At 57.4% G+C, this 17,349-nt stretch overlaps 2 protein-coding genes across 2 annotated transcripts; both read right to left on the reverse strand.

The window, feature by feature from the left end:
* Positions 1-1,245: 1,245 nt before the first annotated feature.
* Positions 1,246-4,029, reverse strand: LOC135894531 (coenzyme Q-binding protein COQ10 homolog B, mitochondrial-like). Its single transcript, XM_065422643.1, has 5 exons — positions 3,944-4,029; positions 3,363-3,524; positions 2,876-3,068; positions 2,073-2,174; positions 1,246-1,740 (listed from the first exon to the last, which is right to left on the reverse strand). Exons 1-5 carry the CDS (start codon positions 4,027-4,029, stop codon positions 1,573-1,575), a joined length of 711 nt encoding a protein of 236 aa, XP_065278715.1. The 3' UTR covers positions 1,246-1,572.
* Positions 4,030-8,484: 4,455 nt separating this feature from the next.
* Positions 8,485-17,349, reverse strand: COASY (Coenzyme A synthase). The gene is made up of 9 exons (XM_065422638.1): positions 16,662-17,349; positions 15,461-15,675; positions 14,110-14,241; positions 13,255-13,444; positions 11,337-11,401; positions 10,415-10,499; positions 9,703-9,800; positions 9,465-9,611; positions 8,485-8,608 (listed from the first exon to the last, which is right to left on the reverse strand). Exons 1-9 carry the CDS (start codon positions 17,323-17,325, stop codon positions 8,561-8,563), a joined length of 1,644 nt encoding a protein of 547 aa, XP_065278710.1. The 5' UTR covers positions 17,326-17,349; the 3' UTR covers positions 8,485-8,560.

Here is a 17,349-nt window from a genome sequence, read left to right on the forward strand (position 1 = left end):
TCTCCCTGGTCCGACAGCCTGTGCAGCACAAGGCGGTGGGGGGTCCCCCTTTGCATGGTTTGGGCAGCCGCCTGCCCAGCCCCCAGGGGGAGGCCAGAGAGCACGGCAGGGAGCTGTGAACCGGCTGCAGTGACCCCCGCGCCCCAGCTGAGCTGCCTGGTGCTTGGCCATGGACTGCAGCTCAGGAGCCTGAACGTGGTTCCTTTGGTGCGGGGCTGGTTCGCGTCGGCCCACCCGGGGGCCTGGCTGCTAATAGGGAAGGAAGGAGCAGGTGGCTCCCAGCTGGGCTGCAGCACGAACGGGACTCAGCTCTGTGAAGCAGGAGGGGGCAGCCGCTCAGATCCCACCTTCCAGCCCTGGCCCAGACAAGACCCCTGAAACCTGAGCCCAAGCCCCAAGCCCAGGGGCAGGCTGCCAGCAGGGCCCTGGGCCCAGTGATTGGATTGCAGACCTGCCAGCAGGCTGCTGGGATCACCTGCACAGAAACCCAATTAGCAAGGGGCAGGTGCAGGCCCATGGAGGGATTGGAGCTTAATCAGTCTGAGAATCTGCCCCTGGGACTCGACCCCGTCCCACTGGGCACTGCAGCTACACTGCCCCAGCACCAGCACGGGGCCCCTGCGATCAGCAGCAGCTCCACTGGGCCGCACTTTGTATTCATCAGAGCACGCCTGGCCGGGGGGACCCGGGGGGACAGGCCATTCGCCTGGACACTGACACGCTGGGATGCAGAGACACCAGCCAGGGGCGCACCATTCAGTCAGTCAGGGCAGCTGCCCCAGCACTCTCTTGCCCGGGCTGCAGCCATTTGGGACACAACCCCCCCGCGGGTGAGCAGCACAGGGGCAAAGCCTGGGTTCCCCCAGAGCAACACATCTAGCAGGGCCTGCCCTGGGGTACAGGTTACAGGGCCAGTTCCCCACAGGGGGTGGGGGTGGGTTTAACTGTTCCACTGCTGGAGGCTGCCAGGGCCAGAACACAAGTGCCCTCCGAGCTGTTCTATATCCACCTCCCCCACGACCCGGGGCTGTGACGTGGCCAGGAAGCTGGGATCACACCGGATTCCGCAGCCCTTCCGTTCCCACGGCAGTCTCCATTTCCTGTTTGCCTTGCTAAGCTCAGTGCACTGACATCACGGTTACGTAACTTCCCAGAAGCCGGGGAAGGAGTCTGCTGAGAAGCGATAAAGGCCCCAAGGCGGAAGTGAGGCTGGTGGGTGAAAAAATGTTCAGAACAACAAGACTTCATTCCAAATTTTATTGAGGTCACATTAAAAACAGAACATTTAAAAACAGAACAGGACACAGAGTCTACAAACATTTGATATTGCAACAGACACATAGATCAGGACAATAGACTTTTGGTCTTTGTGGCACCAAAATTAAATAGAAACAAAAAAGGATTAAAAAAATAATTTATCTCCAAGGTGTGTGGATTAAATAGACATAAATAGAGCAAGGGATCTGGGTGGCGTCCAGCCAAAATCTGGACAGAATGAAACGAAGACAGAGTCTTCTGCTGAGCTCAGAGGGGTGTCCCATTGCATCTGGAGATGCTGTTCCTGAGGCATCATCACATGCAGCGGGCTGCCTGCAAACACTTCTGGGGATGCACGTCCGTCTGCGGGCCGTACATCTTCTCCGCCCACCTCTCAAAGGCTGTCACCATCTGCTTCACCACCTCATCGAAGAACAGGTTGGCCAAGTGGGAATGCAGGATGGACTTGAACTCAAAGGAGACCTGGCAAGGAAACACAGATCTTAACAGGGGGCTGCCCTGGGATCTCTGGCCAGGCAATTAGCCGTACCGCTGAGAACCAGCGCAGGAGTTGCCACGCTTTGCCCAGCCAGTGGCTGCACGGGCAGATTGCAGCTGCCCTCGACGTCCTGCAGAGGGGCAGCCTGCCAGAACTGCACGCTGCAGCGTCACTGGGGTGGCCTGTCTAAAGCATTCACTAGCCACACACAGTGACCCCCCCCATGAAAGAAGGAATGCTCTGTGCAGGGCCAAGCCTGCCTCTTCCACCCCCGGCCCAGCCTGCCTCGGGGACTGGCACAGACGGGAATACTCACATAGAAGTCTAATGTGCAGGTGTCTGGCTGCCCCGGCAGCCCTGGGCTAAACCGCCACAGCGTCTCCAGGTGGCTGAAGATGCGGCTGTCGTTGCATACAGCCTGCAGGAGGAAAGGGGGCTCGCGTCAGTTTCACCCTACAAGGCTCTCAGCTGATTTCAATCCACCCACACCCAGGAGTGCCCAGGAGCCAGTGACACTGAGCCAGGGCTGCTGGAGCCAGTAAGAACCGGGCTCCCTGTTCACACATGAGTTCACATCTGCATGAGTCTGTGAATGTGGAACCGGGTTACACAGGCCGTGTGGTAACATGCGAGCCCCTATCCATAGAGAGGCTGGGGCTGCCAGTTCGCTTGGGCAGAGGTTCCTTATCCGGCACCCGTCCCAAGCACTGACTTATTAGTGTGACGTCAGCATATCCTCAGCCCTGATCTGCCTGGAACTGGACCCACACGGCTCAGCACCAGATACAACCCTGGTTTTGTCTGGCTCCTTGGAGCCCAGCTGCTGCCTCAGCATGAGGGTGGGGGGGGTGTGGGGGTGGGGAGCTGCATCTCACACACAGACGCTTTTCGAGAACGGGGCAGACGGGGGTCACAGCCACAAGCACATGAGGCCTGGGAACCACAGGAACCTCTTCCAAGACCAGCCTCTGAAGTTAGGTGCTTGACAGGCCCGGGGCCAATTATCAGAAGTGTCGAGCACCTGTAGCGAGTTGTGAGTGCTCAGCACCTCCCAGCTAAGCCCAGGGTGTCTGGCCCTGGGATCCCCACAGGCCTCTAAGCTCCTTGGTGGCCCCTTACCCGGATCTGGTGTTGGGGAGTCAGGGAGATTTCAGAGACGTAGCGTTCCACGAGGGGCGCGAAGCCGACCTCCAGCTCTGCCCGCGTGAGCCCTTTGCGGTAGGATAAGACCTTGGAGCTCTTGCACCACGGCACAAAGAGCTGGTAGCTCTCCACGTTGGCCACCACGTTGTACATCTGCTCCATCGAGTAGCTGGAAGAGAGGGGAGACAAGCCGCCTGTGAGCGGGTGCCGGGCGGGTGACGCGAAACAGGCAGCACCTGGCGAGGGGGTCATCAGGCTGGGAACTCAGCCACTGACCTGCACCCTCACCCCTTCCCTGGGCAACAGGCTCCTGCCACTGCCCTCTGCCCACCGGAGACAACTCCCACTCCCAGCCCCTTGGCCAGGTCCCCCCGGCCGAGCCGCCGAGCCCCCCTTGGAGCTGCTGGGGGGCTCAGATGCTGAACACCCCTGCCCGACGGGCGACTCTGGGCTCCACACTCACCCCAGCACTCGCGCTTCCGCGTACTCCATCCGCTTGCCGCCCAGCAGAGGGGCTGCCAGGTTCAGGAAGGTCCGTGCCGGGGGCTGCAGCACCCGCGCCGGGGCGACGGGAGGCCGCTTGGGGGCCTGCGGCGTAGCCAGGATCCCACAGGAACTTAAATGCCTGAAACACAGAAGGGCGGTTACAGGGGGTGAGCGTCAGGGCACAGCCCGGGGGCAGCACAGCCCCTTCAGCGTGGAAAACCCCCCCGGACAGCTCAGCCCCATGGGGTCCGGCTGGGCTCAGCCCCGGGGATTCAGATCCACAGCTCCCCCGTCCCCCAACACTGGGCCCCCAGCGCAGGACTGGGGCTCTTCCGGCGCCCACGGTACCTCGCGCCGGCTGGGGGGCAGGACACGAGGGGACGGGCCCGGGGGTCCCACCCGAATCCGGACCCAGAGTTGGAGCCACGTGGGGCGGACAGGGGCCGCCCCATCCCCGGGGCCCGGGACCAGGCGGCGGCTCCCAGCGGCCCGGCTGGTGGGACCGGGAACCCGGCCCGGCAGCATCGCGGCCCCCGCTCCCCCCGGCCCGGTCCTTACCGAGTCCCGTCCCCGGGGCGCGGGCGGCCCCCAGCTCCCCGCATCGCCCGCAGGAACACGGCTCCCCGGCTGCTGCTCCCGGTCATCGCTCGCGGCTCGGTCTGTCTGCGCCGCCCCTGCCCCGGCACCGGACCCGGCTCCCGCGGGGTGGGTCCGCCACGTGCTCCAGCGACATGTGGGGAAACTCCCACGGGGCGGGGCCGCGGCCGGGACCGCCCGGAGACGGGCCAAGGGGGGCCCTGGGCAGCTGTATGGGGGCAGGTCCCAGGATGGGTGTCTGGGGGGCGGGTCTGGGGCCCGGGGGAGCAGGGTGGGGGGCAGGTCTCAGGATGGGTGTCTGGGGGGCGGGTCTGGGGCCCCGGGGAGCAGGGTGGGGGGCAGGTCCCAGGATAGGTGTATAGGGGGGGCAGGTCTGGGGCCCAGGGAAGCTCTATGGGGGAGCAGGGTGGGGGGCAGGTTCCAGGATGGGGGGGGGCGAGTCTGGGGCCCCGGGGGAGCAGGGTGTGGGGCAGGTCTCAGGATGGGTGTATGGGGCAGGTTATGGGCTCACTGGGGCAAGGAGCAGGGACACGTCTCCCTGTTTCCGGGGCTGTCCGGACACAGCCCTGGGCCCGAGATGGAGCCGTGTCCTAGGTGCGAGTTTGGGGGTCACTGAGTGTGTGTGTGTGTGGGGGGGGAGCGTGTGAAGACGGGGTGAATTAGAGAGGTAGCTGCCTGCAAACACCAGGGCTCATTTAGGGCTCCAGCGAGACTGGCCCCAGGGAACATCCCCAGCCCCAGAGCACGAGACAGACAATTGCTGGCTTTGCAGCCCTGGAACCTAGAGCTCTAGGCCAGTGGGTCTCAAACTTTCATACTGGTGCCCCCTTTCACATCGCAAGCCTCTGAGTGCCACCCCCCTTATACATTAAACACACTTTTTAAATATATTTAACACCATTATAAATGCTGGAGGCAAAGTGGGGTTTGGGGTGGAGGGTGACAGCTGACGACCCCCCCCCATGTAATGACCTTGTGACCCCCTGAGGGGTCCCCACCCCCAGTTTGAGAACCCCTGGTCTAGGCAAAACTCCAACCTGACCTACAGGCGCGCGGCTGGTTTCCGCCGCTCAATCCTGAGCGAGGGCCGGTTGTGTAACAGACACTTTACAAACCTGGCTTCCGTTGCAGATGACTCACACTCCAAGTATGTTGGCCAGGCCAGCCCAAGGGAGCGGGATTGCAGACAAACCCCCAGCACATCCAGACCTCCTGGCCCAGCTACTCTGACGCCCTCTCAGTCTGGAATTTAATTTCCTCTTTCCCTCAGCTAAAAAGTGTCCTTGACTCCCTGCAGCAGACTCAGGCCTAGGGAAGGCAAGTGAAATTCTAGCCGAGGTTTTCATGAGGCGTTTCCACCAGCTCCAAGGGCTGGAATCTCTCAAGGGAAGAGTGGCAGCAGCATTGGGAGACGGTCTGAAACCCGCCAGTGCTGTCGCTCTGCAGCCAGCATCAGGGAATTAACGTTCTCCTTGGTTGGAGACAGAAGGGACAGGCCCCAGATGGGCCTGGTTTCTGGGATGGGCTGAAGTTCAGTATCACTCAGCTCTGCTTCCCCTCTAGGTGTGTCTTGTACATCACCAAGAGCTCAGGGACAGTAGGGTGGGACCTTTCCTTCATTGACCCTTGGTGATGGACCCACCCTCTCCTCAGAGATGAAGCTTCTGTGACCAGAACACAGCTTGGGGGAAGAGTGCAATAGATTTGCGGGAGGGGAAACACCCTGATCTACTGTAGGGCTTAAAAGAGTGTGAACAGCACGCCCTGCTCCCGCCCAGTAAGGAGCAGTCAGGGTTTGTCTACATGGGAAAGTTTGACCGGTTATACCGGTATAGCTAAACCAACAGTTGTTCCAGTATAACCCCACATGGACCTTGAGAGTCCACTATCCAAGTGGCTTTTTCAGGTTAGCTTAAAACCCTTCCTAAATGTCATAAGCAACACTGAAAAAAGCCCCTGGTCCACTGAATTTCAGTGGTGACAAGGATGGGGCATGGTGTTACTATACTGTTCCAACTATCGATACCAAGCTGGGAGGGGTTGCAAGCAGAGGCGCCAACTTCCCCCATGTTCCATGGGTGCTCGACGTAGAAAACATGACCTTTGAGTGAAGATTGAAAAAAAATGGGTTTGTTTAGTCTGGAGAAGAGAAGACTGAGAGGGGACTTGATAACAGTTTTCAAGTACATAAAAGGTTGTTACAAGGAGGAGGGAGAAGAATTGTTCTTAACCTCTGAGGACAGGACAAGAAGCAATGGGCTTAAATTGCAGCAAGGGCGGTTTAGGTTGGATATTAGGAAAAACTTCCTGTGAGAGTGGTTAAGCAGTGGAATAAATTGCCCAGGGAGGTTGTGAAATCTCCATCATTGGAGATTTTTCAGAGCAGGTTGGACAAACACCTGTCAGGGATGGTCTAGATAATACTCAGTCCTGCCTTGAGTGCAGGGGACTGGACTAGATGACCTCTCGAGGTCCCTGCCAGTTCTATGATCAGTTTAAATTCACACCTTGGCTTAAACCAGTATAACCTTCCTTCCCATGTAGACACCCCCCCAGACTCTGAAGGGAGTGGGGGCACTGCTTCCCTCCATTGCTCTTTGGCCAGAGGAATGGGGGAGGGTGGACAGCTCTTCTGGGTTCTGCCTGGGAGTTGGAATGTTTGTCCCCATACCAAAGAACATACAAGGAGAGATTAGAGGTGCTGCTTCTTACGTGGCATCTTTATTATTTGCACCCACTGATTCGCTGCTACCCTCTTGGTGGCTGAATGGTCTTTTTGATCCCCCCAGGAGACCTCTCCGTCCATCCAAGATCTTATTCTGCCTTGTTCTTCTGCCATCAGCTTTGCCTTCACGTGCCCATAAACATGCATCACCCGCTGAACCTATGAACACGGGCCTTGCACTAGAGGTGCTAGTGGGAGTAAAATGAATCTCAAATCATCAGCACCCACAAAAGTGGCATGGAATTTAGGTCCCTCTGCCCCGTGCAATGGTGATAGCCGGTTGAATGAGAGCAGCTCCCCCTGCTGGCCACCTGGCACAACTGCTAGGTCTATTTTTTAAAAGTTAATTAAGCGCCTCGGTTACTGATAGCCAGAGAGCAGAGCCAGGGCCAGGGCCGGTTCCTGCACGCGGCTTTGGTGCTGTCTGTTGGGACAGTCGGGTGTAATCAGCACTCTACTGCAAGGCACAGAAGGGCAGGTCCTGGGAGGCTAATGAAGGATTTAGAGCTGGCTGGTTAGGGCACCGTACAGACTCACCCCTCACAGGGCCAAGCCGAGCATCTAAGCCATGTCCAGGGCTGAGAGAGAGCAGCCAGTACATGCTGGGCACGAAACTGAACACGAACTCAGCCGCTGCCGATTCCAGTCCATCGGCAAAGCTCCTGCTGCAAGGACTGGTGATGGCAGCAGCACACCCGAGGGGCGTCCACATCACCCCTTCCTCACTGCACCCTGGATCCAGGGAGGAGTGGAGGGGCACGGTTGCTTTGCTGCACTAGTGTTGTGCAATTTGGATCCGTTTCCCTGCTGCACAAGAGCTCTGCACGGGGGCTTTATCATCCCTATGAACAGCCTTAAGCTAACTTCAGTTCAGGCTCTGAAAACACTAGGCTGGCAGTGCTCAGAGAATGGGGAAAAGCCCTCCCAGGTCCCCCTAGTTCAACAGACCTCGGGCCCGGTGCTGGCCCAGTGCTCAGCCCCTGTGGATGCAGGAGCCTGTGCTCCACGGAGTGACACGAGGGCTAGTGAAGCTCCCATCACGAGCCAGCAGGATTCTCCCCTACGGCGCGAAGAGCTGCTTTACCGTAGACCAGCGGCACAAATGCAGCCTGCTCGGGGACAGGCCCTTGGGCTCGAGGTGAACAGAAGAAACAGGCCTGGCAGAACAATTACCACACAGAGACAGACTGCGCAAACCGGACCTTTAACTGGCACATGCCCGCAGGGTACAGAGTCCGCCCAGGTCTGGCAGCCCGTGCCACCGCGGCCCATCCACTGAGAAAGGGGGACAATCCAAGCGATACTGATCATACAAGGGGGGTGACGGCGCTCATGTCCCCGCTCCATACAGTGTAGCCCAAAGATGTTTAGGGTGGCAAATGGAGCTGGGCCTGCTCCTGGGAAGGGCTGTGGGGCAGTGATCTCTGGCTCCTAGGAGACTGCAGCCTCAGGGGGTGCAGGGAACGTCAGTCACATCAGGCAAGTGCTGCTGCTGCCTTCCTGGCTTGTGCCCAGGATGCCAGCTCAGAGCAGCTGCCCCTCACTGCCCTTTGAGCCCACAGCAGGGTACTGCCTCTTGGTCAGGGCCTTTAGCAACAGTAAAGCAGGATGCCTCTGCCCCCAGCCCCTCCCCCCCGATACCAGACGAGCCATTTTAACCATCCAGCTGAGACCTGAACTGCGCCCGGCTGACTGACGATATGCGATGCTAGAACACGGTGTGAGAGAGAGTGGGGTCAAGAGCGCAGGCCCTCAGCCCCTGGCAGCAGGGCCCAGCAGTGCTGGGATTCCCAGTCTGGCTGTGCATGAAGATGAGACGGGAGTGATGGGAAAAACCACCAGGTCCCAAGACTCTAGTCTTGGGCGATGCGCTGCTGCAGGAGGGCCCAGGCCTTCTCCACCTGCCAGAACAAACGTCAGGGTTCAGAAGCAAAAAAGGGCCCCAAATGCAGGCTGTGCCAGGGCGGAGATGGGCACAGCCTGCTAGAGCACTGGCGCAGGGGCAGGCGTGAACTCCACTTACAGCGCAGTACGGACAAAGCCCCAAACCCTTTCACTCCTTCCAGGCTGTGTTTAGGACTCATACCCCAGCCGGGGGGCAGATCTGCCAGGGGTGGCTGCAGCATAGACGGGACTTGGGGGTTCTCACTGGCCACCCACTAACACCTGATTCCGCTGAGCTAATGCAGCAATTGGGCATCTACCAGAATGCGCTGCTTTCCAAGGAGACGACCCTCATCCCGGGAAGGAAAGAGAGCTAGCAGCCATAGCTCCTCCATAGGGAGAGGGACACGGAAGATCTCTGGCTCCGCATCTGGGCCAGCTGTAGGGATCAGATATTCCGTAAGCCCCATTCCACTAGAGCGGAACAACGCTCTCACCCGATCGGAGCATAACCCGGCGAGCAGTGGCTTGTCCAAGGCCCTAAGGGTAGCCCAGGCAGGACTCCTATCTAACCACATGTATCTAAGTCCTTGGCTGAAGCCGCAGGGCAGGTAGGGCTTGCATCTCTGCCAGAGGGATGGACCCCAACGGCTCCCCTCCATCCCTGCTGGCCTGTCCTAGGCAAGACTCTGGGGGACCCTGGGCTCTCACCTGCTTGTGGGTAGCTGCCGGCTCCCAGAGGGATGGACCCCAGCGGCTCCCCTCCATCCCTGGGGGACCCTGGGCTCTCACCTGCTTGTGGGTAGCCTCCGGCTCCCAGAGGGATGGACCCCAGCGGCTCCCCTCCGTCCCTGGGGGACCCTGGGCTCTCACCTGCTTGTGGGTAGCCTCCGGCTCCCAGAGGGTGCACAGCACAACGTGGGACTGCGTCACCCTCTGGGTGACGCTCAGTTGGCTCTGCAGTCTGTTGCGAGCAGCCTCCTCACTCAGCCCGTCTCTGGCCACGATGCGGCGCAGGGCCTGCACAGACCAAGAGGGGACGTTCACTCCCACGCGGGCGCACCAGGGGCCAATCCCGAACCGCAAATGGCGGGGGCGGGGAGTCACCTACCTCCTTCTCCGGGATGCTGGCCATCCAGACCTCATGGACCATGTCTGTCCAGCCAGCCTCCAGCAGCACGGCAACATCCAGCACACACACCACTTTACCTGTGGAACGAGGCCATTCCCCATGAGTGCTTGGGACCCACAAGCGCACACAATTCCCCGGGGCTGTTTATACGAGCCAATCCAAGCAAGCCTGAAATGTCACGAGTTCCTGCAAATGGGCAGCGCAGACACCTTACCGCGGAGCAAGAGAACCCCGTGCAGAAGAGAAAGCAGCAGGCCCCAGACTGTTTGCTGCCTAGCATGTGCACACAGGCTGGGCCGGGCCACGGGAGTCTCCAGGAAAATGCCTGTGAGGCTAGCAATGCTCCAGGGGCGTTCCATTTCCCCAGGGAGCTAGAGGAATGCACTCATGGCCTTTTCTGGAAAGGGAGGGGGGGCAGAGTATCCAACCATTTCATGCAAAGGCTCCCAGTCCAAGTCTGGTAGCAGTTTGGCCCCTGGCACTTACCCAACTGCAGGAAGATGCAGTGGACGAGCTCCCAGTAAAGCACAGAAAGGATTGAGCTGGGAAAACCTACCAGGAAGTAGATGCAGCTGCAGACTGGGGCTTAGGACAGCAGTTACCCAGGGTCTCTGGGCTGCGCGGTGGTAACGGGATGATATGTCCCAGTCCCCTTTGGGTTCAGAGGGGAAGAGCACCCTGGTCTGCTCACCCTGGTCTGCTGCTTCATTCAGCTGCCTCTTCGTCATCTTAGCAATCACAGGCCACACGATGTCCGTGAGACACTTTAACCGCTCCTAGCAAGGGCACATGGCTGGACGTCAGTTATTTGCTTTCATACAATCAAGTGACAGATTTCCTGGGTAACCCAGCAAAGGGAGTCACCCACAAGCATCCCTACTGCCCCCTCCCCCAAGGGCCCCACGTTTCCAGCTTGCTAGGTTAGCCCCCGATGGAAAGTGGTGATGCTGCCCTAGGAAGCAAGGTGCTCTCCTCCTCTTTCCTGCCCTGCAGGGAACAGATTCTCCGAGCGACTCCATCAGTAGTAGCCTGATCTCAGTCACTGCAAGAGCTCAGCGGAGAGGATCTATCACTATGTAACAGAGGAAGCTGGGGAAGTGGGAGTCGCAGTCCAGGCCCCAGCAGAACGGTGCCCACACAGGGCTCCCACTCAGACAAGCCAAGGAACGACGAGGTCATGGAGACTGAACTCCCCTTCCACACCTCAGCTGCAGCTCAAAATCCAGGGTTGCCAATCTCCCACTAGTGAAAGGAGGAGCACAGGAGCGGACCAGTGGTCCGTGTTCCCATCACCGTGTTGGCTAATTCTGCTCAGGGAAACCCCAGGACACACAGAGTCAATCAGCCTGGGCCACATGTACGCCAGTGCTTAGACCAACACTGGGAGATGTCGCCCTGGAAATGGGTCTCCCCTGGTAGGTGCCTTGTGCTGCCACTGCCTGGGCTGCGGAGGGGATCCGGGGATCCAGCACTGCCAACACCTTCACACTAGAGAAAAAACAGCCGGTGGGAGCCGAGGGAGCAGCAGAAGCACAGAGGGGAAGATACCGAAGCCTTGGCAGCAGTGGGGACAGGAGAGGTGAAATACTGACACTGAGATGGGCGGGTTTTACCTGGTTTCCAAACACTTTGGCCCCAAGGATTTTCCTGTTAATTGTCCCATCTTCATTCAAAATGTCTGGAAGACAAAGAGGAACAGTAAAAAAAGGACTCAGTTCAGATCCTCATGGGAGAAGGGCTCCAAGGGAAGCAGGAGCTGCTGAGTGGGGTCTCTGCCTGGCATTCCCTTAAAGGGATCTGCAAACAAGGTTTCAAACCCTGGGCTTCTTTAAAGTGTAGAGAGGGCAGGAAAGGGCTTTTTCCTTCACCTTGAGAACATTAGGAATGTCAAGTCCAGCCTTCCCTGCTCTAGCTGGAGAACTTGTTGGCGGGCACAGCTATGGAGTGGGAGGTCTCCCGCCTTACCAGAAATGTCCTTTCTCCCTACGGTTCATTAGGCAGTGGAATTCAACAGGAGTTAAAAACAGCTCAATGATCTTCCTAAGAATCTCTCCCCCCTCCACTGCTCAGCTTTCACATATCATGTCGCCAGGTCTCCAGGCGACATCAAGACCTGAATTTCTTATGGAAAAGACAACAGATTTTTGGACAACCTTACAGGCTCGTCTCTAAGTCCCTTTCTCCTCACCTTCAGGCAACTTTTAAAGCAGAAGGGTGGCCAACATGCTCATGGCACAGAGGCAAGGCCTAAAAATGCTACAGACCGACATGCTAGGTTTCGTCTTAATTTAAGCACCTTCTGCTTGGTTCAAACCAGAGCAGTGGTTCTCAACCAGGGGTACAAGTGCCCCTGGGGATACACACAGGTCTTCCAGGAGATACATCCACTCATCTAAAGATTTGCCTAGTTTTACAACAGGCTACATAAAAAGCACTAGTGAAGTCAGTACAACTTACAATTTCACAGGCAATGATTTGTTTATACTGCTCTGTATACTATACACTGAAACGTAAGTACAATATTTAAATTCCCATTGATTCATTTTATAATTATATGGTAAAAATGAGAAAGTCAGCCATGTGTCAGTACTAGTGTGCTGTGACACTGCTGTGTTTGTATGTCTGATTTTGTAAGTTTTTAAGTGCGGTGAACTTGGGGGTCCAGAAGACAAATCAGACTCTTGAAAGGGTACAGGAGTCTGGAAAGGTTGAGAGCCACTGAGCTGGAGCACTGTATGCTGGGACCTGTGTACTAAGGATGAGGGCACCTGCAGCTGGCACCATTTTCTGCCAATCACGGGCAGCCTTTACGTTACCACAACTCTGGTTACAACACAGTCCTTAGCTCAGCGAAGCTTGGCTACCCTTGTCTTACAGGGTCCCTACCAAGCAGTTCAGGCTTCCAAACCAACCTATGTCCAAAAGAGTTCTCTGCCAGCAGCATCCTCTGGATCCCAAAGAGCTGTACGTTTGGTTCTGAGACACCACCTAGGGATGAGTCAGCCAACAGACAAACTCTAGGTAGCCTGGCGTTTTGCTGCTTCAGTGGCCACGAATATCCAGTATAGGGAAGCACAAGTTAGCGAGCATCCTGGGTCCAGGGCAAATAATCATGGATGCTGTTTACAGCCAAAGATGTCAGTGGATAAGAAAACTACCTCCAGCACTTCACTTTCAGATACTAGCTCTCCACAGCCCTGTTAGCTGGGGAAGTGCAGGGTAAGCTGACTGCTCCCAAACCAAAGGAGGGAGAGATCTGGAACTCAGAAGTTACTAAGGTGATTAGGGGGGAGGGACAGCTCAGTGGTTTGAGCATTGGCCTGCTAAACCCAGGGTTGTGAGTTCAATCCTTGAGGGGGCCATTTAGGGATCTGGGGCAAAAATCTGTCTGGGGATTGGTCCTGCTTTGAGCAGGGGGTTGGACTAGATGACCTCCTGAGGGCCCTTCCAACCCTGAGATTCTATGAGTCTATGATGTGTCCCCGTCACCCTTGCTGCCCCGGCATTCTATGCAGAATATGCTCGCTGTACCTTCTCCAAACTCCTCCACCACCTGCTCATATGCAGGGCCACCTGGGGCATAGGCTTCGTGGCCCAGTTTGTCAACATCGATGAGGAAAGCTCCTAGGCGTTCCAAGTGTCTGGCAATGGAACTTTTCCCACTTCCAGTTCCTCCAGTCAGACCGATCACATAGGGACGAGAAGGCTGGGCTGGGTCTTTCTACACAAAGAAGAGTTACAGCGTCAGAAGATTCCAAAGCTACTCAGCGCTGGTGGGGGCAGGAAGGGTTGGGGGAAGAAGAGGCCCTGATCGTGAATCCCCACGAGCTCTGAGGATGGATGTGAAAGCTGATAGCTCCTCCCTGGGACTGTGAGTAGAGACATGGTCTGGTCTTGGTATGTTCCATGGATGCCCCTGAGAGGGAGACCCCGGCACACCCCAGTCTCCACCACACCAGGCTGCCACACCTCCCCCCAGACCCGCTCAACGTCCAGCTGCACTTCTCCCTGTGCTTAGTTATGGTCACAGGATCCAAACTAAGCCCAGGAACGTCACCGTCAACCTCCTTCTGGCATCAGTCCAGGAGGAGGATGCAGTTACAGGTCCCAGGGCCAGCTGACTCCAGCAACGGGCCCTGTCCAGGCCTCTCTGTTCAGCACTCCCTTGTGTTGTCTCTATGTCCCCACTCTTATTGCCGCCCTTGTTATTTGACCCTGTTGTCTTGGTGTCACCCATTGTTGTTTCTGGTCCCCACTCACTGAGGTCGAGTAGACCAGCGTCTCTCCCCAGGGCTAGAAGCCACACAAAACCCTACAGGCCGGAGGTCGCTTGGCAAACGGACGGGAGTCGCGGCTGCAGAGTCTCCAGTTACTATGCCTTCCTACCTGTGGCGGCTGCAGCAGCGTTCCAAGCAGCCTCTGCCGGATGCTGGAGGAGCTGATCTTTTCCTCTTCGTTCTCTCCGTGCCCGAGATCTTTAACCAGCAGGATCTCGTGGAGGGCCAGCTCGGAGAGCCCCTGCAAACAGAATGTGCAGCACAGCGTGGTCAGAGGGTGGAGAGCCACCAGCAGCCCTTCAGTCAGACCGGCCCCCGAACAGAGTCACAGTGAAGGCAGCATCTTCACACCAAGCTCTGGAGGCCCCCTGCAATCAGCCGGCCTGTGGGCAGTTCTGCAAGGAGGCTGGAGGTTGCTGCCTCCCACGATTAGTCCCCACCTGCCTGCGACTGGGCAGTGCTACAGGCCGCTGCTGGGCAAGGACTGGGGTGACAGAAGGGGACTCTGGAGTCAGGCGGGAAAGCAGCCGCCAGAGAAGGGGAGGGTCCCAAGGAATCAGGAGCCTCTTTCTACCTACAGGACACAGCTGCCCTACTATCCTTTGGGGCCAGGCCAACAAGTAACTGCCTGGGCCCAGGAGAGAGCTCCCCTGGGGCAGGCTATTCCAGAATTGTCCATTAAGGGGATCCATGCACTGGGCACCAGCTGCTGTTGCAGACAGAAATCTCCTGCTGGGTCCAGGGCCCATCTGATGGGGCTGGCAGTTCCTATACGTGACAGTGGACAGAGAAACAGAGCCTCAACAGGGACTGCTGAGTTCCCAGGTGCGTTACTGGGGTGCTCTTGCTCAACCAGTGAGAGGAGATGACGGGAGGAAAGGGTCCCCCTTGGGTAGCTTCCCCCCACTGCTCCAGAGGGGGTATGACTGGAGGGGCAGGGCTTTACACCTCATGGCACGAACCACAGATCGGGGGAGGTGTCTGCAGAAGGCCAACCCCAATGAAGAGGTACAGCCTTAAGGGGCAGGGTCCCCGCCATGGAGGGGCCATCTCTGTGGAGCTCAGAGGAGGACAGAACCCAATAAACGGTTTGTCCCATTTATCCCTTGCACTCTCCACTCCCAGCTATCTGAGTTTTCATTCTTTTCCTCTGGAACAGCTGCACCCTCCCTTCCCAACACACTTAGGAAGGACAACCAGCTCTTGAGGGGCATTGGCAGAGTCGAGGTTGGGGGGTGGGGAGGAAGCTCAGGCCTGGAACAGCAGGGGGAGTGCAGGTCAGGACTGCTGCTCATGGGAAGAGTCAAACTGGGGACCTTGTACAGCACCTGCTTCCCTATGCTTGGCTTTGGTGAGAACTCCTGGGCCCTCACTTTCAATGCCACCAGATTTCGCCCCACAATTAAGGAATGAATAGCAGGAGGGGGTGTATTCCGCTAGGTCAGCTTTAAAGGCATTACATTTTCAAGTCTCTTCTTGTTCACGGCCACCCCTCCCTTGCGGGTCTCCTCACTGACTACTATACACTCCAGGTCAGGGTCCGTTATCGATGGGCCATAGGGGTCTACCAGAGGCACAATGTCATAACGCAAAGAGGGCTTCACGTCCACCAGGAACTCACAGAGCTTCTCCACTCGTTGCTCATATGGTTGGATCAGCTCCTTCAGCATCTTATCTGGAAGGGACAAGAAACAGGGAGGAAGCCACAGTGTGCAGCTCCCCGCACCCAGTGCTAGCAGCAAATAGTGACAGTTAAAGGAGGGGCCAAAAGAGATGCTACAAAGGCTTTAGCAACCTCTGGAATGACCTGAACCCTCACTTCCCGAGTGCTCAAAGGGCATTGCGCTCCCCAGGTTTCTGTGTGTTGGAGAAAGGAGTCACTCTGGCAAGACGACAATGCTGCAATTCCTTGGGTTTGCTATCAGAGGAGCATCATCTCTGCACAAAGCAGCAGCGAGCACAGACAAGTGACTCAGCCTTGGGCTGCTTGGCAGGGAATATTTAACTCCAAGGGCAGCACATCTGTCATGAAAACACAGACAGCAAAACACACTCAAGGGACACCAGCAAGATACCAATCACTAGGACAGCCCTCCCCGCCGGGACATTGAGACAGCTCATCTTTTCCCCGGAGATACCACTGCACCTTGGCTCAGGCAGTGGGAGTAGTCTGGTGAGTCTCACTTATCAGCTCTGGCCAGTTTCCAGTTCTCAGGCGCAAACCCAAGGCTACTGCCGGGGAAGGGTTAGCGATACAAACCACCGAAAGAAGGTTTACAAAATCTCCTCCTAAAAGCCAACAAGCCTAACTGCTGGGCCTAAATGACTCTCCTGTCTCGTTAATAAATGCTGCTTCTCAATTACCGCTGTGCCCACATGGTTCAAATGTGCTTTACATCTCCACTGATGTGAAACCTACTCTCCCCCTTCATCCCCTTCTCCGCAATGAACACACTCCACCTTTAAACATCCTAGATGCTTGGACAGCACACCCATTGCAGAGTCCATGAAAGCTGCTCCTAAGCTGGCCCAAGGGAAACACTAGAGAGCGATCGAAACGGCTCCCTTCACGGCCATCGGGAGCAAAAGAAGTGACGGCCCGAGGAGAACGAGCGTAACTGGGCTTTTGCTTCCTGGTTTAGGACTAGGATTCTCACTCACTCTCCAGAAGATCCTTGTCAGAGACACCAACCAGAAGCCGGTTCTCAGCCAGCAGGCAGCAGGCACTCAGAAGGATCTTGTGAGCATTATGGAGTCTGTCGAAAGTGCCCCCTACAACGACAGCGCTGTAACTCCGCAGAGCCCCGCCATCCAAGCCTGGCTCCCAGGGGGGCAGCTCGCTTTGGTCCATCATGGGCTCGTAGTCTGGGTACAGCAGCACAGAGATAAGATTGGGCCTGCAACTGTAACAGCTGGTGGCATAACGCTCCAGGCGCTGCTTGACTGGGTTGTACTGGCCCCCATCACTGGTCTGAAAGTCGGTCAGGATCACCTCGGGCGGGTGGGAGAGGTTCTGCACCGAGGACAGCGACTGCTGCGTCAGGCTCTGGTTCCGGATGTTTGTCAGCAGGACCCGCACGTCCAGGTGGCTGTGGGCGTCAGCGTCCGCATACAGCTTGTTGATGAGGCTGTAGACCTCAGGTGTGGCTGGCACGTAAGTGGACCCGGGCTGCGAAGAGCTGGTCAAGCTGAGGCCCGGCTGTAGGTGAATGTAGAGCGTATCCTCCACGATCCGGGAGGCCGAGGCCAGGATGGGCACAAAGCGCAGAGACAGGGCAGAGAGCGGGGCCGTGAGCACCAGCAGGCCTGAGCGGAAGACAGACATGGTACCTGGAACAGACACGCAGGA

Source organism: Emys orbicularis, chromosome 25, assembly GCF_028017835.1.
Source record: "Emys orbicularis isolate rEmyOrb1 chromosome 25, rEmyOrb1.hap1, whole genome shotgun sequence".
Taxonomy (NCBI): domain Eukaryota; kingdom Metazoa; phylum Chordata; order Testudines; family Emydidae; genus Emys; species Emys orbicularis.

Coding starts and splice junctions, on each gene's coding strand:
- LOC135894531 (XM_065422643.1), bottom strand. CDS start 4,029: ATGACCGGGAGCAGCAGCCGGGGAGCCGTGTTCCTGCGGGCGATGCGG. Junction 2,175..2,875: donor CTCCCCAACACCAGATCCGG/GTAAGGGGCCAC, acceptor TTCCTCCTGCAG/GCTGTATGCAACGACAGCCG. Junction 1,741..2,072: donor CCTGCACATTAGACTTCTAT/GTGAGTATTCCC, acceptor TTTCCTTGCCAG/GTCTCCTTTGAGTTCAAGTC.
- COASY (XM_065422638.1), bottom strand. CDS start 17,325: ATGTCTGTCTTCCGCTCAGGCCTGCTGGTGCTCACGGCCCCGCTCTCT. Junction 14,242..15,460: donor ACAAGAAGAGACTTGAAAAT/GTAATGCCTTTA, acceptor TTCTGTTTGCAG/GGGCTCTCCGAGCTGGCCCT. Junction 13,445..14,109: donor CGCTGCTGCAGCCGCCACAG/GTAGGAAGGCAT, acceptor TTCTTTGTGTAG/AAAGACCCAGCCCAGCCTTC.